The sequence below is a fragment of the Heptranchias perlo genome, chromosome 21 (genome assembly GCF_035084215.1).
Source record: "Heptranchias perlo isolate sHepPer1 chromosome 21, sHepPer1.hap1, whole genome shotgun sequence".
NCBI lineage: Eukaryota > Metazoa > Chordata > Chondrichthyes > Hexanchiformes > Hexanchidae > Heptranchias > Heptranchias perlo.
The window spans coordinates 10,761,869-10,785,640 of NC_090345.1; the positions used below are offsets into that span (position 1 = coordinate 10,761,869).

A 23,772-nucleotide genomic window follows, 5' to 3' on the forward strand; every position below is an offset into this window, starting at 1 on the left:
AAATGACTCAAAGCTAGTCCACAGTTACAAAACAAGGCTAATAGAATCTTGGCCATTCATCTCAAGGAGGCTTAAAAACAAAGAGGAGGGAGTGATGCTTCAGTTGTACAGAGCCTTGGTCAGACCCCATCTGGAGATACTGCGGTCAGTTTTGGGCACACACCTCAGGAAGGATATATTAGCCTTGGATGGAGGTGGGGGGTACAGTGCATATTCATCAGAATGATACCAGGGCATAAAGGGTTAAGAGGGTAAAGGAATATGTGTACAGGAGCTTGACACTGAGGCAATCTCGAGACACACACACACCAGACACGTCTGACTTGTTGGCTTTCATCCCACATGGGTTGGTACGTGTACAGGATCTGACAGTTGAGTCAGTACCAGACGCAACAGAGCTGCCAACTTTTTATCCAGTGTGTACTGCAATGCCATTCCCCTCGTTGATTAGGCTATTAGGCTTTGTCGTCTCAATCACAGCATTTGCAATGTGAAGGAGATATTGTACTACGACTGTAGCACTTGTAGTAAGGAGCACACAAATAAATTGGAGTACTTTCATTAGCTGAAAATGAGCCTGATATTCCCACACTGCAATTATTGTACTAGAGACAGTGCCACTGAACACAGCTTGGTCTCAGAAAGTTCAGATGAGCCCATTTGTTTTCTTTACATTTGAATGAATGCTGCAACCCACGAACATCGTATCGTACCATATACTTTACCGTGTCACTACTTTAAACAATACTTCTAAGCTTATAAACTACGCGGTGCGATTAATAGCTCACAAACGTTTAACAGGGTCACACAGAACGACTTTGCTATTTCAGTGGAGACCGAGTGAGAATGCAGTGAGCGAGAAATCATCCTGGTCACTCGTTTGACTTCCCCGGCTGTTAATCGCAGGGTGGCATTTGGCAAAGGCCTGGGAGCAGTCCACTAACCTACTGTCTACACCTGGCAATTATGAAGAGAGAGGCAAAAATGAACTAAAGGAACATCAGGCCCATTTCCAGCTAATTTTCAACCAACACTTACCAAAAACAGGTTGTACGGTCATTTATCTCATTTTCTGTTTGTGGGATCTTGCTGTGCGCGAATTGGCCGCCACGTTTCCTACATTACAACAGTGACTACCCTTCAAAAGTACTTAATTGGCTGTAAAATACATCGGGACATCCTGAGGTCATGAAAGGAGCTTTATAAATGCGAGTTCTTACTCATTCTTTCTCTAATGAACGCACTTCAATTTCTTGTGTGTTCCTTACTATCAGCCCTACTGTTGGAGTATTAATATATTAATATCTCTTTCACACTTCAGGAGAAGACCCTATAACAACAACTTGCATTTATATAGTGACTTTAACGTAGTAAAATGTCCCAAGGAGCTTCACAGGAGCGATTATCAAATAAAATTTGACACCAAGCCTCATAAGGAGATATTATTAGGACAGGTGACCAAAAGCTTAGTCAATGAGGTAGGTTTTAAGGAGTGTCTTAAAGGAGGAGAGAGTGGTAGAGAGACAGAGAGATTTAGGGAGGAAATTCCAGAACTTAGGGCCTATGCAGCTAAGACATGGCTGCCAATGGTGAAGCGATGAAAATTGGGGACGAGCAAGAGGCCAGAATTGGAGGAGCACAGAGATCTTGGTGGGTTGTAGGGCTGGAGGAGGTTACAGAGATGGAGAGGACAATATCATGATCTTTTCAACCTTTAGCCCTGTAATGAAGATTTCATATTTTCAGTGTTATGAACAAACGTGTTGAGATTCTGCTAGGCACAGTGACCAGAGGAGAGTCCCCATCTTGGAAAACACATTACAACTTTCTTTAAAATCTCACTGCACAGTTGCTGCCTTCCCAGTTTGGGCTGTGCATCATCATCTGGTTTCTGAAGCTGCCCACGAAAACATGACGGCCTAGAAATAGATTGATTCCCCGCCTGTCTTACAGGTGTAAGACGGGCACCAAAGCATTGAATATGGCTGGCAGTGCATGCGCGCACATTCCACGCTCCATATGCGTCGCCCGCCATATTAGTAAAGCCAGAAAACGACGCGTCCAGGACCCGCGCCTAGTCCCTTTGCGAATGCTAATAAGGGGTGTACCACCTGTTTGAGGACACTTTTACAAAATTGGTCTGCCTTGAACAAAGTTGGCCCAGCGCTGGCTGTGTTCAGGAAAACCAGGTCTACATGCGGCCTAACTAACGGCCTTTAAAGAGACCGCTGCAGGTCACCACCAAAAAGGTAAGTTTGTTTTAAAAAAAATACTGACCTGAATGCTCCTCCTGGCTCCGCTGCAGTGCCCAAGGCCGTTGCTGGCTCCCGCTTGGCCCCTTCCCAATCGCCTTCGCTCCCCAATTGCCTCCCCTCCTCTCCCAGAGACGCTGGCGATGCAGCAGCTCTGAAATCCAATGCCGTTTCACCGGCCAGCTGCCTGGGGACAGCCAGCGTTCAAATGAGGCCCGAGGCCCATTATCAGATGTGCCTCGGGCCTAGCCATTCCAGTGACGGGTTTGTTCCCTGCGCCCAGTTCATGCCGACTAGAACCAATTTCTAGGCTGATATACCTTCATTTAGCCTCCACTCCCTGCAGCTCCACTGAAAGCGATAAGTAGTCGTGGGGTGGGGTGGGAGTTGGATGGTGTTAGGGCACCTGGAGAACTCGGTGGCTGAGTGTCAGATTTCAGCATGCAGTCTCAGAAACAGCAAAAGTATCGGCAACAATCTGGAGTACGGCCACTACGTCACCCGTTTTAGAAAAGCTTTGTTCATAATTGAAAGGAGAAAATAAAAGAAGTGCTTGTATTTTTGAGACCAGGAGTCTTACTGTGAGAATAAAACAGGAAATACATTGAGCAAACTTTTAAAATAGCTTTGCATATAGTGAACATTTTGAGTTTCAAAGAATTAACAAATGAAGGATTAAATATATTCTATAATGTGCAGTATACAATTGCATTTCCTCCTGGTAATGAAGTGTTGATCATTACTAACTAAGCATTACATTGATAATGTCAGAATTGCTAATGCTTCAGTGTGAATGTTCTCGCATATCTACATACAGCATCTTGGTCCTCATTGTCCACCATGACAGTTGCTCCCTGCAACTAAATACAGAAACAAAAGTAAAATGCTGCGGATGCTGGAAATCTGAAATCAAAACAGAAAATGCTGGAAATACTCAGCACAGTATCTGTTAAACCTTCAACTTCTGGCGAGAGGCCATTGACCTGAAACGCTAACTCCATTTCTCTCTCCACAGATGCTGCCTGACCTGCTGAGTGTTTCCTGCATTTTCTATAACTAAATACAGATCCAACTAAGAATCACTATCCCATGCAGTCCACAGTATATAGGACACACAGTAGATCACCTGATGTGACTTCAAGGCTGTAATCTCATCTTGCGGTTCGGGTGACCGTCTGTAAGCCTTTCGAGTTCCGCTCTCGTGGGCTATGATGCCATTGGAACACTTCAGACCTTGCAATGCTCCCTCAGTACTGTGCTGAAGTGGTGCGTGAACCCACGATCTTCTGATTCAGAGGCAGGAGTGCAACCAACTGAGCCAAGCTGACACTAACAGCACGGCGCTAGTGTTCGTATGAAATTCCCTGGTCCAATGTTGTATTTTAAATGGGCTAACACCTCCGTTAAAATAGCAGACAAAGGAGTTTCATATTAACTCATTAAGTTTCGATATAATATTCACTCAATGTAATTACAAGGCCCATGAGGATTTTATTAAAATTGGCACGTGCAACAATGTTTAGAAGGGGAATTGCTAAATGGTAACAGCTACATTAAGAGGTGCTGCTTCAAACACAACTTTGGATCCCTGAGGGCTTTCTAACATTCCTAAAAAACCAATCCCAGCTTTGAATTATTTATTTCCTTCAAAGTGCACTATATATGGAACTGTGGGAGTGAGTAAACAACTGTAATTTAATCAAGTGCAGATGGCATCGTAAACCACAAGAATGAAGCTCCAGTACTGGCTTATGGGTATCAACTAAAACCTGAGATTGAATTGAGTCCTTTCTCGCTCTCTCTCTTTCCCTCTTTCTCTTTCTTTCTTTCTCACTCTCTCACGTTCTTTTTCTCTCACTCTTTCTCTCACCCTTTTTCTCTTTTTTCTCTCTCTCTTTCCCATTATCTCTCTCTTTTTCTCTCTCTCTCACTCACTTTCTCTCATTCTTTTTCTCTCTTTCCCTCTCTCTCTCTCTCTTTTTCTCACTGCTTTCCCTTTTAAATAGATCACAGTGCCAATGAAATGAAACTCATTCCAACATCAGTTAATATTAACACTGAACTCACACTGAATGAAGACTAGAAGAGATTTTTCTGATACCATCATTGGAGAATAATGCCATTGCTTAATTCACTGAATGGTTTAATAAGAGTTTCAAAATATAATTGTAAGTGAATTAAGAAACTAGTAAAGAGTGTTAGGCTATTTGACAGTGAGGGCATCAAAGCTAAGCCTTATTCAGCCCCTGACCAATGTCCATCTGGGATAATTATCCCCCACCCTGACCCAACTCTGAATCTAGTGATGCTCCAACCACTGGCCTGGCTCAGATCAGCTCACTCCCTACTGACCAGGGAATCAAACCAGGAGCCTTACTTACCTACATGGGCCAGTACCATTCTGACTGGTGCATTTGCTTATTGCACCATTGAAGAGCCCCTTCCCCAAGAAAGTGCAGAATGATAAAGGCCATGTGCCTCATTGAGCCCACTCCTTCTCAGACGACATACAGTCCATCCAGACTCTACCCCCCAACCTCTTGATCTCCCAAGAGAAAGTAATTTCACCCTGGTCCCCAAGAGTAATCAGGAAAAACTCATCCATTCTTGCATCTCCACTATTCAACCCATCTGCGGCATAGAAGGTCAGACGCATCCATCCCATTACAAAAGCAAAACTTCGAGTACCACAGAACACCATTCTCGTCCGCGGAGAGAGAAACAGAGTTAACGCTTCAGGTCGGCAGAACTACCCACAGATGCTGCCTGACCTGCTGAGTTTTTCCAGAATTTTCCTGCTTTTATTTCAGATTTCCAGCATCTGCAGTATTTTGCTTTTGTTTTAATTAAAGGGACATTTGTCGAGCAGAAATTGGGGTTGCGGGGGTGGGGGGTAGAGTTCAGGCAAAATATAAGTCACTGGAGCCAAATCCCCTCTCCTTCCCCAGAATTTATTAAATCGTGGAAGCATTCATTGTAATTATAACTCCCATCAATTTTCAAACCTCTTACTCCCCAGAAACCTCATCCAGTGGGTTGCAGTTGTCGACTTGCCGTTGCCTTTTATCAGTCAGGCTGGCTGCTTTCTGTGAATCTTGTATCAGTATATCATCCCAATAACACTGCTACCTCTGAATCTTTTCTCCAAACTGTGTCGGTGCTTACCCGATCACACAGTAATATCAAATGGGTCAGGTCACCGAGAATGCTCTTTGCTGCTAGTGATAACCTTGTCTTTCGATAAAGTGCCAGGTGGGTGTCGCTAGTTCGAAGTGCTCAGTGCAAGGCCAGCCTGACCTACCACGGAAGGTCAGAGTCCTACTTAACACAACCTGATGGTCTCCTAACTGAAATGGGAGGGCGCTTTGCTGCCGCAGGCACTGTTTAAATGAAGGGTTCCCGATCAGTCGGTCCTTAAGTTACTGCAGCAAAAACCTGCATCCTGCAGGAACTTTGATTCATTTTCAAAATGCAGGGGCCTGTCCAGTTTCAAGGTGAGATTAACAGTGCTTTTCCATTGCCTATTTTCACTGTTCCTGTTTGGGGAGAGCGCTGGTATTTAGTGCTGCTCTCTCCCTTTCACTGTTCAGTTGGGTGGCGGCTGCACTGGGCTCTGATTGCTTCAGTATGAATGCAGGTGGACCAGCTCCCTATGTTTATACGGGGCTAAACCCAAAGGTGGGTTGGTTGGACCACATTTGCATGGGCCTGCTACGCTGTAGATGGGTCAGGTGGTTTATACTCGGGGTGCAACTGATAGAGAGAACGAGGCGAATTTAAAAGTGCCTTGAGCTTCTCCTCCCATGGACTTTACTGTTGCCCATTTTGATCTGTGTTGCAAAATGAACAGTGTATGTAGCCAAGAGCTCTACTGTAATGAATTCAGTCTGCTGCAGAAATATTGTGAACTACCTTTGGCAGGTTTAAATATTTGATTGATGGGTTCCCTTTTATTGTCTTCCCCTGGAGCCTGGCAGTGCTTTACAGGGCTGTGCAGGACAGGCACTTAAAGTATTAAAGGAGACTGACTTCATGAGTGAATGTTTGGCAAACCTTTTTATCGGTGGTCTGAAGACATCCATCACAAGGTTGTGTAAATTGTTAGTGCAGCATCAAATCGTCTGTGATCTTCATCATCATCTATGGTTCTCCACTCTTCCTCGAGAAAATCAAAATGTCACCCAGGCTTTTAATTTTAAAGAAGGTGACGTCTCCTTTAGATAAAAGGGTTTTTTTCTCTCTCTCTCTCTCTGGAACTTATTTTGTGATTAATGCTTTCTTTTGTTGCAGAATATTGAAAAAAACCTGATCAGACCGACAGCATTCAAGCCCGTGGTGCCCAAGAACAGGAATTCTGTCCAGTACCTTGTTCCCCGGCCTGTTAACGGACTGTCAGACAGCCAAGGGAGCCTGAATATCCTGTTTAACGGAAACTCGGTGGGATCCGTTAACTGCGCCGAGAAACACAATTCTTTGCAGGGCTACAGCTGCAGGAACTCGGGAACCATGTCGGACTCCGGGAGGAATTCCTTGTCCAGCCTCCCGACGTACAGCACCAGCTGCAGCCATCACCTGGACCCAGTCAGCTCCTCCACTGGGCACATAAACCTGGACGGCGGCGGACAGCACGCTTTTCACGAGAGGGGCATGACGGGACTGAACGGGCTGTCGAATTCCGACAGCGGCCGGTCCTCCTCCAGCAAGAGCACGGCCTCGCTGAACGGCCGCAGCCACCCGCTCTCCGACAGCGGCTCGTGCGACCGCTCGCCCGTCTCTGGCCACGAGATCGCCGTGCGAGAACTGGAGGAGAAGCTGCGGGAGCGGGAGCTGGAGCTCCAGCAGCTGAGGGACAGCTTGGAGGAGAACGAAGCCGCCCTGTGCCAGATCTACGAGGAGAAGCAGCGGCGCTGCGAGCAGGAGATGGAAGAGCTGCGGCAGAGCTGCGCCGGCAAGCTCAAGCAGAGCTCCCAGAAGGCCCAGCGCATGCACCAGGTCCTCCAGCTCCAGGTCTTCCAACTCCAGCAGGAGAAGAAGAAGCTCCAGGAAGACTTTGCCCAGTTGCTGCAAGAACGCGAAGTGTTGGAGAAGAAATGTGCCTCGATTGAGAAAGAGCAAACGGAACTCGGACCGAGATTGGAGGAAACCAAATGGGAGGTAGGTGAAGCGGTTTGGGTAACCTCCAAAAGGTTAAATTTCCATTTATCTGTTAGGACTCCTAATCTTGTTCACCCGCAAGATTACATTCAGTTTGAGCCAAGCAAAGGTCAGTTTGAGCCAAGCAAAGGTCAGCTTGAATTTATCTAAAAATGTTTAAAGGCAATAAATTCTCTGTCTCTTGCAAACAACAAAGATATCTTCATTGACCAAATCTGCCTGGTTACTCTGGCAGTTAGTTAGTCTCCTAACATTTTCTTTCCTTTTCATTCTTTTCCCCCCTCCCAATTTTCTCCCCTCCTCACCTTAAGGTGCTGGGACATGGTCCACATTTGCCAATGTGTCCACTCTTCATGTGTTAGCCTAGACAGCAAGTTGGTGCGAAGCCCGCCCGTTCGCATGTCGTCTGGGCCAAGCGGGCGTGCCGTTGCAGCTCGCCAGGTTCTGGGGGGGACAGGAAACGGCTGGCTCCCACACTAAGGGGGGGGGGGGGAGGCAATCGCGATGGGGGCCTTGAACGGGCTGGAGTTTTTTCGGGCGGGAGGCGTGGTGGTGGTGGTGCAGGAGCAGGAGGAGAACCCCTGCCTCCTCCCTGGGTGCATAAAAAAATGTTTTAAAGCTTCCCGGGCAGTTTTGTGAACGGCCTCCCCTTTAAAGGGGGGGGGCGCTGGTTAGGCCACTCAAGGCCTGGTACATCTGGGCGGAGCATACATGGCACACGCTCCATCCATTGGTAACCTGAAAACTGCAATTGGGCATCTTAATTCCTACAACCATCTCAGGACCATGATTTGCGCGTTTAAGCAGCCGCCCGCCCGCCTGTTACAGGTCCATTTACAGGCCCGCGTGAAAATTGTATCAGGGTCTCGATGGGGAGGCCGAGATGCCTCGCTGGTTTTAAAGTGCTCGGTGCCCGTTTTCTCAGGCGAGAAACGGGCAGTCGGCAGTTGACCCCCTTAAATGCCAGCAGGGCAAGTCATCACAACCAAACCCAATAATGTCGTCAACCAAGGATTCTACACTCACTCACCCTCACTCACACTTCCCAGCAGGGGGTCGCTGGTTAGTGTTCAGGAGTGGGAACCCTGGATTCTCTCCCTGTTATGTCCAATTGCACCACCTCTACGCTTGTATAGTGCCTGCACCTCTCCTTGGGAGGTGAAGATATTACACACTGTGACACAGAGGCTCCTTGGGAGACGTAATGCTTCCAAATCTCAATGTTCCTGAGCAGGGTCTGGACTGAGCCAAGGTGTAAAAGAACGAGAACAAGTGTCCCTTTACTCTGTAGCTAGTTTATAATTCGATATAATTGAGCAGTCCTCACAGGGAAAGAAACAAGCTTTTAATTCTGATAATGAATAACTAGTTTACTAATAAATCTCATGTTGGGATTGCGTTGTGAACCAGGATTTTTATATTGCCCATTCCCTGTAACGTTTATTTTCAAAATGAGTCAATTTATGATATTCTGACTTTGTTCTATTCATATATAAGCTGCAACGGATTCTAATTTCAGACATGTTATTAACCTTTTAAGGGGAAGCTAGATAAACACACGAGGGAGAAAGGAATAGAAGGTTATGCTGATAGGGTTAAATGAAGAGGGGAGGGAGGAGGTTCGTGTAGAGCAAAAGCACCAGCATGGACCAGTTGGGCCGAACAGCCTGCTTTTCAGTGCTGTACATTCTTTGTAAATCCGTGTAACCCTGAATCCTCACTGTGATGAAATCAAAACTCATCACGCCATCTCCTACTCATTCTTTTCACGGACCTCAAGACTGTAGAATCCCTCAACTCCCCTTCTTCCTACAAACTGGCTTTTAAAACCCGAGCCTGGTGATGCATCGTCATTAGTAATTGGTTTATCTCATCCTCTGAGCTAGTCTTTTCAACTTTGGTGGTTCCGAAGGCTCTTTCGAAACCAAATATGGCCTCGGCTTGTTCAAAGCTTTCTTTAAAGTGTCCGTGGAACATTACAGTGAGGGTAGCAGTGCGACCTACTTACAGTAAGGTCAGTGCCAGCATGGTCTAAAGTTAATCGTTTGTCCAAATTTCCACATGAAAATTTCAGAATCTGTTATGTTTTCTGCATCACCTTCCCTGGAAATTGAAAACATTTCTTGATGCCAAACGCACGATTAATTTGGAGCAGCAGAATGACCTTAGTGTGATGCCACCTTGTTAGTTGGAGATAATCATTGACATAAACTGGTGCTAATGTTGAACTGCCTGCAGTACTAAACACAAAACAAGGGAATCGCGGCCAGAGGCCAACTTTAAGATCAGCACAGCGATCATGCAAAGCTTGCAAATCTCATTTATTCCCCAATCTTACTATAACTTTTAATTGTTTTGATAAGAAACCTGTACAGGTACATTTGTCTAAACTTGTAACTCCATTGGGTTATTGGTTAATCCATTGGTTAACCAATGTTTTTGTTACCAATATATACAATAGGATATCTTAATGGCGAGAAACTGGAAAGTACTGCAGTACAAAGGAATCTGAGGGTCCTAGTGCAAGAAAATCAAAAAGTTAGTATGCAGGTGCAGCAGGTGATCAAGAAGGCCAACGGAATGTTGGCTTTTATTGCTAGGGGGATAGAATATAAAAACAGGGAGGTATTGCTGCAGTTATATAAGGTGTTGGTGAGACCGCACCTGGAATACTGCATACAGTTTTGGTCTCCATACTTAAGAAAAGACATACTTGCTCTCGAGGCAGTACAAAGAAGGTTCACTCGGTTAATCCCGGGGATGAGGGGGCGGACATATGAGGAGAGGTTGAGTAGATTGGGACTCTACTCATTGGAGTTCAGAAGAATGAGAGGCGATCTTATTGAAACATATAAGATTGTGAAGGGTCTTGATCGGGTGGATGCGGTAAGGATGTTCCCAAGGATGGGTGAAACTAGAACTAGGGGGCATAATCTTAGAATAAGGGGCTGCTCTTTCAAAACTGAGATGAGTAGAAACTTCTTCACTCAGAGGGTGGTAGGTCTGTGGAATTTGCTGCCCTAGGAAGCTGTGGAAACTACATCATTAAATAAATTTAAAACAGAAATAGACAGTTTCCTAGAAGTAAAGGGAATTAGGGGTTATGGGGAGCGGGCAGGAAATTGGACATGAATTTAGATTTGAGGTTAGGATCAGATCAGCCATGATCTTATTGAATGGCGGAGCAGGCTCGAGGGGCCGATTGGCCTACTCCTGCTCCTATTTCTTATGTTCTTATGTTCTTATCATAGGAGTATAGGAATGTGCAGGACTAGAAAAGACTATGCAGCTCATCTACTGGCCTCCAAAAACTGATGCCCTTCAGTTGCGCTCTCCCTCATCTATCTCTACCCATTGTCCCTTAATTTTTTCCCAATCTCTGTCTCCACAGCCTCACTAAGCAGTCCGTTCCACCCACTCACCTTTTGCATAAGATAGTTCAATCTAAGCTTTTTATCCCGTTTCTTTAAGAGCTACCAAGAACAACCTGTTTATGTCATGGAGGTTTTTACGTGCACTTGCTGAGATCACAGCGCAAGTAAACAAAGAACTTGTATCTGAACAAAGTCTTTGGATACTTGCATGTTCTATGTGTCAAAATGAAAACGCCAAACATTTTAAAACACAAGTTTGGCATTATGTAACCACTTCTTTTCCAGCCTTGGTTCTATTCCTGCACTATGGACCTTGACTCTTCACCTAGATTTCTCAATTGAAGAAAAAAAGATCCGAACAATGAACATCACACAGCAAAGTTCAGTGAAGTTGTAAGAGCAGTTTACTAAATTGATTATTTTTCCTGTTGTTACATCCATTCTTTAGGTTTGCCAAAAGTCAGGAGAGATTTCCCTTCTGAAGCAACAACTGAAGGATTCCCAGGCTGATCTATCCATGAAGGGAAATGAAATTGTCTCCTTGAAAGCCCAGCTTCGAGAAATACGGACTGAGCTTCAAGAACACGAGGACGAGATCCATGAGTTCCGAGACGCAGTCCACATGAAGACATTAGAGCTGGAAGTTTGCGAGAATGAACTTCAGCGGAAGAAGAATGAAGCTGAACTTCTGAGAGAGAAGGTGGGCAAGTTGGAGCAGGAGACCACCGGCCTGAGAGAAGCCTTGGGCAACACAAGACATGGAATTGGTCCATACCCGGAGCAGGAGGACCCCTTCCTGATGTACGAGAGCGATGAAGCCAAAGCTCAACGGCAAAATGCAGACAACCAACAGACCTTGAGACAGCAGGTTGAAAAGCTGAGGGCTGAACTCATGTACGAAAGAAGAAAGAGCGAGAATCAGCTGGAGAACTTTGAGGTGGAGCGGCGTACTTGGCAAGGGGAGAAAGAGAAAGTGATTAGGTACCAGAAACAGCTCCAGCACAACTACATCCAAATGTACAGGAGGAACCGAGAGCTGGAAAGAGAGATGAGGCAACTCAGTCTGGAACTGGAAGCCAGGGAATTAAATGACCTTGAGGAGCGAAACGAAGACATTCGATTTGAGGAGATCACGGCGACAGAAATCTAAAAAAACAGATTTTAATAAAGGACAAACCACCCTTGCCAAATCTTGTGTTAGATAAATATAATACCGACATAATGGACAATCATTTTAACTCTTTAACCTGTGCAAGTTTATTCAGATGTTCACAATAAAAGAACATTTAATGGCTTTGGATAACCTGACACAAACTCCCTGTAGGCTCATTCGGACATCTCTACCTGCTGTTGCTTCCATGGAGGTACTTTGATGTCTTCCTTTGTCTCCATTAAGTGCTCTCCAATATCTTGCAGTATGAGTTGAGGGAGGGAAAAAAAAAGCAGTCGGTATTGGTTCAACAACACCAGTGAAGACTGTTTATACTCTTGACAGTCATTTGTACTGAAATGCTCGCATTGTGACAACACCCAACACACTGGCAAAAAGTATGCGGTATGATTTACATTTCTTGATATTAAATGTGCTGGTGCTGTCATTGAGCCAGTGTGATCCCCATTTCCAAAAAAACAGTTAGCAAATATTATTGTCACTCATTCACCATTACAGGACACGGCAAATTTGGTCAATTTGGCTAATGGGTGAAGAAGCCTTTCATTGTAAAGGATCAAATGCAGTAATTAAAAAAAAATAATTGAGTGAGGCATCCTTTGTAGAAATGGAAGTATATAAAATAAAACTTGAAAATGTCGTACGTCATATCGGGGAGTGTCCAGGTAAAAGAAATAGCCACCATTTATAAAACGGCACGAAATGATGAAGGTAATTTCTTTCCTGTTGCACAAAAGGAAAGAGACTGGATTTTTCTGCCAGATGTATATTTTAATATGCCAAACTGTTAGCCAAATTATCTGTACTACCCTTTGCAATGTTGGTTATTATTTTTATCACCATTCTATTGCTATAGTCTCTGCATTTTATTGACACTCACTGCTGGTTACAGATACACACAAAACAATGACACAAAGCTGGACTTCAAAAATCAGGGCCTCAAATTTTCTTGGGCTTTAAGCCGCAGTGGGTTCGGAAATTGGGGCCGGCTCCATTTAAGCCAGGTCAGCACACCATTGTGCCTGAGCCAGTGTTTCAGAGGAGGGAGGGGATTGGGCAGACAGTTCCTGTATCTGAATCTGATGTCAAGTGAAGAAGGCAGGATCACTCAGTCCAGCGGAATTCCCACCAGTTCCAACTCTGAAGCCCCTAGTGTACTGTATGATTGCATAAAGCAGGCATATTGTGTTGCCAAGTGACAGACGTGGGGCCCACTAACTCTGGAAGGCTGGTTTCCTTATGGCAGCTGGTCAAAAAGCATTAGGCCGTCCGAAGGAACCTGGCCTTCTTAGAATGGGCTGACTCCACCTCCCGCAGGTTCTTCAGCTGAACCTGTCGACACTTGGGCCGTTTGTAGGCCAACGACGCAATCTCCTATCCCCCCACCCCCCCACCCAGCGAGTGCCCCAACTAGGCCAATACTGGCATGGGGGCCAGCCCACTTTATTCTAATTGCCTGACCCTGGGAATTCCAATGGAAGCAGTGGGTGTAACTAGGCAACACAGGGGAAGTCCTGCTCTGCTGTGCTTCAGCGGAGGAGCGGGGTCACAGATTTTTGGAAACCAGGACTGTTTTTTTTTAAAAAAAAGACATCAACTCAGTGCAGAAGGATTCAGGGGGGAGCCAGAGTGCCTCATGGATAACAAAACCAACCAATGGGGGAGATTTCCTCTGCTATACCCAGCGAAATTGTAAAGCTGTTTTATAATGTTTACCATTTTGCCAACGTAGCGTACATGTTTTATACTGAAAGTTTAAGAAAAAATAAGTTGGTTAGTACAGTGATGTTTTTCCCTACCTCAACAATTTTGCTTTATTAACGATAATTTGCATTCCATTCTATTGGAAGTTTTAACCAAATAAAAAATGAAAACGAAAATACGTTAAAAACAGCCACACATATCAATGCCTGATGTGTCAGCCTTCTCATTACAGTCAAGGAAGAACCAATAGACCTGTTGCTATGATGGAAGAGATTGAGTGCAACAATGATAGCTGGGACAAGTTATGCTAACCACCGCTAATAAATCTCCTGGATCTTAAACCCATTAGTTCAGTATCTAATCACTGCCACAGTGTTATTGGTTACTCCAATACTTAAGACAGAATTACTATGTTCGACTTGCCTGAAGGTCACCTCAAATTGCTCGGCTGAGTAGAAGATAGTTCAGCAGCCATAAATAGGGCATGCTGTTTCTATGGTGGGCTGTTAACGATTGATGACTTGTTGCTACTCCGTGTAAGAAATCAGATTCTTCCCATTGATTTCATTCTATCGAGTGAAAGGCAGCAGTTGTTTTTTTCCAGACATTGCTACTTTCGCTGAGATTCATAGCCTGCGGGGCAGCCAATCTATCTCTCTGCTAAAGGTTTTGGCATTCTAGATTTTCTTTTTGCCACCCTCTACCGTAATACTGACAAGGTGCCAAGAAATCCATTCATAGATTGGCTTACGTCCGTCCATGCTCCATATTAACTGATGCAAGGCTTTTCTATCATTTTTATGTGTAATTATGAAGTCCACCCTACATTAGGTTTAATTGCAGAATATATTACCGGTGCAGCTCCTTTGCTTGTGTGATGTTGTCAGCCCTTGTGGCTGGACGTCCAAACAGTCCCTCAGTTTCTGGGCTGGTCCCTGGACTTATACCAAATTTCTCATATTGCATCACACCTTTTGACTAGAACACATTAAACTTATCTCTTTCCCTAATTCATTTATAACGTACGGTATAAACACAATACTTTATGAAGGCCAATTGTGAATGATTCGTACTTCTGCACTTGTGAGTTACCAGCTCAGTTCCTCTGTGGGATATAAATCCTGCCCAATTCTTTTATATTAAGCCACTGATTTCCCTAGTTGTACTATATCCTGGACTGCGGGAGTACTGTGATTGAAGCTGTACCTGGTATAAAGTGCTGCTCCCATGCACACAAACATACAATGTGTAAGTGTCATCCTTGTGTTCAGATCCCCCCATGACCTCGCCCCTCCCTAGCTCTAACCTCCTCCTACCCTACAACCCTCTGAGATTTCTGCCCTCCTCCAATTCTGGCCTCTTGTGTATCCTCCACTTCCTTCTCCCCACCATTGGCAGCTGTCTAGGCTTCAGCCATCTAGGCCCTAATCTCTGGCATTCCCTCCTTAAACCTCTCCATCTCTCCTCCTTTAAAAGGCACCCCTTAAAACCTACCTCTTTGACCAAGCTTTTGGTCAACTATCCTAATATCGCCTGATGTGGCTCGTGTCAAATTTTGTCTGATTACACTCCTGTGAAGCGCCTTGGGACGTTTTACTCCATTAAAGGCGCTGTATAAATGCAAATTGTTGTTATCTCTGAGAAAACAGTAAGTGATGGAAATGTGTCTGTATTAGAAGTGGGCCTGCAAGGCAATTCCGGTGGTGCCTTGGCAAAGTGGGGAGAGGGGGGAGCAGTAGGGAAGACTTCCACATTTTCTAACAGGTTGTGGCCCCACGGCTGCCTTAACCACAAGAAGTGTAGCACTGCTTTCTGTTTACTCAAGCAGTGTAGTCCAGTCAGTGGTTTATTTGGGCCAATTTCAAACAGAAAGCACTCTGAATTAATGGTTTATAGATTCCACAGCCTGGTAATGAACTATGTGGACCCTGCTGGTGTGGGAATACCGTGGATACTGTGAACCACTGACATTTGCGCCATTATCTTCTAACTGACATAATCTAATCCAGCATGGCCGCAGGACTTTCGAATGCCCTGCAAGACCACTGAAAATATTAATTGGTGAAATACGATTTGAACTTGTGTCTCGTATTTTCTGAACTTTGCATGAACTTCCTCAAACAGCTGGGGCCAGTGTTCAGTCAGAATAACGATGTTTGGGATCTTTGTTATATATATATAACATGTATGGACTGGTTCCCACACCCCGTCTCCACTGGAATGCCTTAGCAGCTTGTGCTCATATATGAGCCGATAAAGTAAGCAGGACGCTAGTGGGGAAACTGATGATGCAGCTGCTCGTGTCCCTGTCCCATTCCCCGTGAGTAGATAGCTTAAGACCGCTGATGCAGAACACGAGCCTGGAAAACACAAGGGGGTAAATCTGGACTTTGGGCGATAGCGAGTTTTACATCTCGCCCAATTTTTTTTTTACCTCAATGGAAATATAATTCGGGAAAGATGTAAAACAGGCTGCCGAATCGCTATCACCCGTCCTACACCATCGCACAAAGTCAAGATCTACCCCCAAGGTGCGTGATACCTAGTCCTGATAGTTTGTTGATATTCTGAGCATCAATAATCATGGAGAGAGATGGAATATTGATCATTCAATAATGAACCGATAATATACTTGGGGCCTCTACTACAGGGATTGGTTTCTTCCCTCCTCTCATTGATTTATGCCGGGATACCCTTCCACGGATATTGCCAGCATTTCCCGGTACTCATCCATGTGACCGTGCATTACAAACCAGCCCAGACTGTAAGTGTCAGCAGGCTATTTAATCATGGTGGGGCCATCAACCTTATCCTCAGCAGATGTCCACACATATATGTTTCCTGCAAGAGGCAGTGCCTAATCAAGAGTGGGAAACCTGGCTAATTTCCAACCCCATCCCCCCTACCCCCTTCCAATTCCAGTTTACAGGTGCTGAGGCAAATTGTAGCAGCATTTCTGCCATCCTGGCACAGACCAAGATTTTAAACTAGGATTCTCCTGCTCTGTACGGTGACTTAGTACCACGATGGGAAATCTATTTGCCCCCTTCCAGTGGTGGAGCAGTTGTATATTCACAGGAGCATGTAAAGTTCGAATAGCCGAAGGGGGTCATTCTCAACGTTTGCCACCTGGGTGCTAACCTGGCGAAGAGGATCGCCCGCCATCGTAGAACCTGCCCGATTCTCATTCCAATGAAATGAATGGAATCAAAATCGGGCGGGGTTATACAAGGAGCGGCAGATCCGCTTTGCCACATGGTCACTCAGTCACAAAGTTGAGAATTACTCCCATGGTCTCTCCCCACTCGTTCCTCTGAAAGCTCGTTTTAGTTAAAGTGAGTAAAAACGTCCGGTCAACTCTGCGTTTTTTTTTCTGAAGGCAACAGCAGAGCGAAAGCCTTGGGCCATTACAGTTTATAACCTCGCCAGTTGCTCACAAACGTGGTGGAAATGTTGGGGGGAGGAGGAGGCAATTGTTGATTTCTTTGTCAATACTGCCCCTTCATTATCGTTTCAGTTGAGTGGAGGTTTGATGCTGTAATTGACGGTGGGCTTTGCACAGTCCTGCACAATCTAATGGACCCTGCTTAAATCCATGCCACAGATAAAAGTCTAAACTCTCATCGAAAACCAGCAGGCAGTACAGAGGACTCCATTGTATTTGTTCTGCCAGCTCTCTTTAAAAGAGTACATTTCCCACTTAATTTAATTCACCAGTTTCTTTGTTTCACTCCATTAAAGGGGTAGTGTTGCCTCATTAGGAATTTCTCAAGCAGACTTGTTACAATCTCCTCTGCGGTGGCTCTTCATCCAAGATTTCCTTGTAGTAGATTCTAAACCTAATGCTGTTTTATTAACAAATTCATGGCACCAGATACAATTGGGGATGTAATTACATCCTTTGTTGCTGTTCATGCAGTTGCACCCTCTGTGATTAAACTTGGCAGCTTTGCAAGCCCCCCTCTCCCCACCCCAACACAGTGATACCATCCTTTTAAAAGAGTTTTTTTTAAGTGAGGGGGAAAAAACAATATCCCAGTGTCAGTGCATTAAATAAATCATTTGACAGACATTCTACAACAGCCAGAGGTTTTGAGTAGCCAAAAGGATGTCACTAGTTGTTCCTGCCCTTATACAGTGTTTCATATGTAATCTTATTAGTTCAAAGCACATACCAAACAGATTTTTTAAGATGATTTTATTTCAGTTGTATTCTGGCCCGGATGAGGAAGGAATGAAGAACAAGTAAGTGATCTTGATAAATCAGGATTGCTTAGGAACACTTCAGCCCACAAAAGAAACGATGAGAGCTGGCTCAGCCCTACAGACCTAGTAAATAAGAGTTAAAATTCCAGCCCCAGTTGACATGAATAAGCTCTAGGCCTGCTGCTTGAGTAGGGTTGCCGACCCTCCAGGATTATCCTGGAGACTCCAGGAATTAAAGATTAATCTCCTGGACACTGCGAGAAAAATCATAGGGGCATTTAAAAAATGTTTTTTTTAAAATGTTCTTTGAACACTTTCATTTATTAGTTACAAAAATATTGAAGATGGGGGGGTGGGGGGAGAAAGCTGTTTGACTGGGTGGGGCAGTTGGAGGCGGAAGGTCATGTGAATCATGAAACCTCCAGGAATACGGTCAAGCAGAGTTGGCAACCCTACGGTTGAAGAAGGAAGCAAGTTGGTAAATGACAGGAGGTGAATCTGATAAGGGTACGATTCCTTCTTTAAGGTATTTCTCCCTACCTTGCTCTTTTGTCCCTGTGCCATACAGTCTCTTCATCCAAAGAATAGGCTTTTGGCGATGCCATTCAAAATGGCCGCTGGGCGATGTGTGAGAGCGGCCCGTGATGACCCTCTGCCTGAGTTTCCCTCCCTCTCTGTAAATAGCTACCAGGAGATGTGTGCGTGTGGCCAGTGCGGAAGGATCTAGCCTCTACTAAGTCTCTCCCCACGGTGCATGGTGAGGATCAGCAGCAGTAGAGAGTGAAAGCTGCCAAAATCCTCATTTTAAAAAAAAAATACAGTACTAAAAGCTCCCCAATCCAATCTGATTCAAACATAAAAGAATTCTAGGGAATACTGTAAGTACCTTGTAAAGATTTTTGGCCATTGTTCACGAGATCTTTCAAATCTCAAAAAACGACCTTTATACAACCTTGATCTTTTGAAGTGTGTTATTTTCTGGTCGGAGGCCAGAACTATATTACAGGACACAATGCATTCTTCCTCATTAACCCTTGATCAGTGGCTGTTTGTAATTAAAAATAAAATGTGTAAATATATACGGCCATCACACTTCAGCTCTTTCGAGCAATAAGATTGTAAAATTGATTATTGTGTGTATTTTATGTTGGAGTTTGCTTAATTAAAACATGTACATCACCTGTACATTAAAACATAAGATCACGGGAGATATTGTAAATAATGAGGGGATTGAAAATACACTGCAGCACAGTCGATATTTCTGTGGACACTGTCAAGGTATGTATTTAAATGTAGATGTCGTGACTAGATTAATGTGGGAGGACTCACAATAATTTTTTCATTTACTTTTTAACAGCCTTGCTTTTCCTTCCTGTTTGATGTTGAACATGGTGTCTGTAGAATCCATCTCCAGATTACTTATTTTTTCACGTTGTACATTTCATGTATAAAACTGATTACAGATCATTGTGTTTCTAATAAAAAAACAAATGTCAAAATGATCTGTGCTTAGTGGCAATGTTATTTCTTCCCCAGTATGTGATATTACTTACTAGGTTAAATGACTAACAATTTTTGGGGTGGAATTATGCACTTTGTTAATTGGGTTTGTATGAAATGCCATTGAAATAGTGGATAGAACTTCACAAATATATTAATATATTTGTTACTAATATATTGCATAGTACAATTTTAATCCATTTGTGTTATCAATCTATGCAGAGAATAATATTATCAAAAGGTTAATGGGATGTTTTACTTGTTGACCGGAGGTCACCGGTTACGGTTACTGGCTTAGTACACAGAGGAGAAGAGTCAATTCTCTCTTAATTCTCAATTCGCTTTATTAACATTATTAGATCATGTACATACCGCTTATACGTCTGGTTAGATATAGGCATGCAGTTTACCGCAGGTTATACAGTTTTATACTCAAACTAGGATTTAAACGCACACCCACTAGGTTTCTCTGACTAACACTCCCTGAGTGGTCACAGAATGGAAAGGATATTATATTACCCGGAAAGGAGAGCTGACGCTGGCCAGGCGTTCCGTTCTCTCTCTCTTGACGTCGTCTCTACGTCCCTGACATAGGTTCTCCCACTTTCGCGATGGTTAGTCTCCGGAGTTTCGCACACAATGCCACCAAGCCTGCAATTCTCCAGTTTTAACTCCAAGCCTGTCTTTTCGAATGATGCGGTCTTTCTCCTGTTGGTTTAAAGTTCCTCGAGTGGTCGGTGTCATCCCCTGATTGGCTCTGTTCCAGGGGGTTAGGTAGCATCACCTCATTACTCCTTTTCTAAATAAGGACTAGTGTCTCATCACATCTCCTTTGTCCCTTAGAAGTGTAACTAATTCAAACTGGTTCCGGCCAGCTCAGACCAGTGACTGAACTCCGGGTCACTTCAGTTCAAAAGTTAGTCTCCTTGCCTGAGTGTCAGCAATTTGAAATAAACTCAGTAGTTTTCTGCAGCCCCTGGCCAACAAACTTCTCTCTGGTTCCTTTTATCATCGAGAACAAGTCAGAAGGTGTGAGCTGCAAGCAAGATGATAGTTATAATAACCGTCCATTGTTTCACTGCCTCCTCGGTAGTGCCACAATGACCAGTGCTACACGCGTATAAAAACATAGGCCCCAGAAATGGGTGGGGATCATGCCCGCTGGTGCCCTCCAATACTGGGGTTTGTGGGCTCAGCAGGAGAGCATCTGATTCCCATTGAGCCGGTGGCTGCGGGAGCCACTGTGGGTGCATCTCTGGCAGCTGGAAAATCCGGTACTAGGCTGCCTCTGGGGGGGGGGGGGGGGGGGCAGGCGTTGGGGGACTAACAAGCACCCCCTCCCAAACCCCATGCTGTCTCCCATCTGCCCCCTGTGTAAACAAACCAATCTTGATTTTTCAAAATTAAATTCTGGCCATTCTTCGGGGGGGTTTAGGATGCTTCCCTGCATGGACACCTTTTGGTAGGGCCCACCTGGGGGGGGGGTTTGGGGATGCATGCCATCTGGGAGCTGATACACATCTCACTCAGTGTATCCACCTTCGATTCAATGCCCGGTCCCAGGCTGAGCCCCCAACGGTCGATTACTGCCTTACAATAACTTCCATTGTAGCAACCAACATCACTAAAAAACAGATTATCTGGTCACGTATCTCATCGCTATTTGTGGGAGCTTGCTGTGCACAAATTGGTTGCCGCGTTTCCCAACATTGCAACAGTGACCACACTTCAAAGGTACTTTGTTGGCTGTGAAATGTTTTGGGACCTGAAGTGGTGGAAGGCGCTGCATCAATGCAAACCCTTTCCATTTCCTTTATCTGTTTTTTAAAATCAGATGTGTTATGGAGCCAATCAGCGTGGTTTTGTTCCCATTTTTGCCAGTATTTTTATTCAGCGGCATCATCGTGGCAGACTCTGATATCCAGTGTGCCCGCTCTAGTCGATTGGCGATGCTATCCTTACCAATGGATTAATGATATTCACATCATAAGGGGCAGAGGTAGCAAATTTAGAATCGTGTGCCCTCCTAACTGCTTCTCACACCCACTGGTGTATGAATTTCTGGAGGATCTGGGGGCACTCTCCTCCTCCTCTGCAAATTTTGAACTTTAATATTGGTGTTTTCTGATGTTTTCAACACTTGATTACTTCAGGTGTCAGCCTTGGCTCAGTCGGTAACACTTTCACCCGAGTCAGAAGGTTGTGAGTTCAAGCTCCACTCCAGAGACTTGAGCACATACTCTGGGCTGGCACTTAATTGCAGTAGTGAGGGAGTGCTGCACTGTCTCAGGTGCCGTCTTTCAGAAAAGACATTTCACCAAGGGTTTGCCTGCCCCCTCGGTTGGATGCAAAAAGATCCCACAAGCCGTTTGAAGAAGAGCAGTGGAATTTTCCTGCTTCCTGGCCAACATTTATCCCTCAAGCAACACCACAAAAACAGATTATCTGGTCATCTATTTCATTTCTATTTGTTGAACTTTGCTGTGCGCAAATTGGCTGCCGCGTTTATCTGCATTACAACAGCGTAGTGACCAGCCGCCCTCCTTGGGACCAGAAGCAGAACGGAAGTGATCTTCCAGCCAGATCACCTTGAGGCAGCAACTCAACTTTTGCAGCACAAGTCAGCGCTGCAATAGCTGATTGGCCCCTTCGGGGGGTAGAAAGTGTATGGCTGCCTAATTTCCTTCACATAATCATCACAAGTATATTAAGCAGAAATACACAGCTTACTACTGGGAAATAACACAGGCATAATACAATCTGCAGAGGATCACTGGGAAATATCACTGCTTCATTGCTTCACCATTGACGGCCGTGCCTTCAGCTGCCTAGGCCCAAAGCTCTGGAATTCCCTCCCTAAATCTTTCCGCCCCTCCTCCTTTAAGATGCTCCTTAAAACCTACCTCTTTGACCAACCTGTCCTAATATCTCCTTATGTGGCTCGGTGTCAATTTTGTTTGATAATCACTCCTGTGATGCACCTTCAGACGTTTTACCACGTTAAAGGTGCTATATAAATGCAAGTTGTTGTTTATATATAAAACTCTAATATAGATATAAAGGATGCAGAAAGATAAAACACAATATCACTGCAGTTTAATGCAGATGATTCAATCACAAGAATTTACCATCTGTTGCATTTCGTCACAACACCTGCCACCCGCAAAAAAATTACTGAAAACAAAATGGGGCTAAATTGGGCCGCGTCACATCCGTTTTGAAGGCACTACGCGGACAGCTAAGCCCCGAAAATGGCGTCCGAGATGCAGGCGTGCACTTCTGGCATGACGTGCGCACGATGACATATTGGTAAAGATGGGTTCACATCTAACGAACGCCGGAAGCATGTGGAGTAGGCAGATTATGATGTTAATCAGTTTGCAATGCTGATTTTCGCACTCCCTGCTCCAGCCTCTGCACTGTCCTAATCTCACACAGCTGAACAGGAGTTAAAGGGCATGAAGGACCCACCACCACTATTTAAAGGGATCATGCTGGAGTTACAGGTTAGTTGCTGAATTAGTTATTCTGGCTGCTGGTACAATTGTGGGTGTTTGTGGAAGTTTCCTATGCTTGGAGAAAGTTAGTTGCTATATTATATAGAGAGCGGTCTGACTGGTCGTGCAGTACTGTTAGTGGCATTTAAAATAGTGTGCTGATCAAGGTTGCTTCCTGACATGGATGGCCTGCTAGGGCTTCCTCTGGGAATTGAACATGACTGGGAGAATGAAGAGAGGCCGCGTAGGGCAGGACAAGCTGCTAGAAGAGGGAGAAGGAGAAGGAGGAGCAGGGCACTCAGCAGGAGGCCATATCCATCGAGGGCCTTCAGGGACCAATTCTCTTACCTCAACTTCAGTGATGACCAGCGCATCTGACGGCTACGGTTCACTAAAGGGATCGTGTGACTGAGATTTGTCAACTGATGCAGCCACAACTGCAGCCTCAGAGCAAGGATAACATTGCCTGTGGCTGCCAAGGTAACCATGGTGCTTAATTTTTATGGCTCTGGCTCCTTTCAGGCTGTTGCTGGAGATATAAGCAACATCTCGCAGTTTGCAGTGCACTGCTGTATAAGGGAGGTCACTGAGGCTCTGAACGCACTCAGAAACAGATTCATCACGTTCCCTCTTGACAGAGACAAGCAGCGTGAGTGATCACGAGGGTTTGCTCGCATTGCAGGCTTCCCCATGGTGCAGGGTGCCATTGACTGCACGCATATTGCCATACATGCTCCACATCTGCACTCGGCCATATTCAGGAACAGAAAGGGATTCCACTCCCTCAATGTGCAGCTGGTGTACGACCACATGCAAAGCATCATGCAGGTCAATGCCCACTATCCTGGTAACAGTCATGATTCCTTCATTCTGCAGCAGTCCAACGTGCCACCTATATTTCAACCAGCACGGCA

At 44.9% G+C, this 23,772-nt stretch overlaps 1 protein-coding gene across 2 annotated transcripts in view; it reads left to right on the forward strand.

Moving 5' to 3' along the window:
* Positions 1-13,996, forward strand: part of lzts2a (leucine zipper, putative tumor suppressor 2a) — a 168,261-nt gene extending 154,265 nt beyond the window's left edge. For both annotated transcript variants that reach the window (XM_068002091.1, XM_068002092.1), the window contains 2 exons: positions 6,543-7,406; positions 11,229-13,996. In XM_068002091.1, the coding sequence (XP_067858192.1) occupies positions 6,543-7,406; positions 11,229-11,930 (1,566 nt within the window). In that variant the 3' untranslated portion in view covers positions 11,931-13,996. The remainder of the gene's footprint in view (positions 1-6,542; positions 7,407-11,228) is intronic.
* Positions 13,997-23,772: the final 9,776 nt, after the last annotated feature.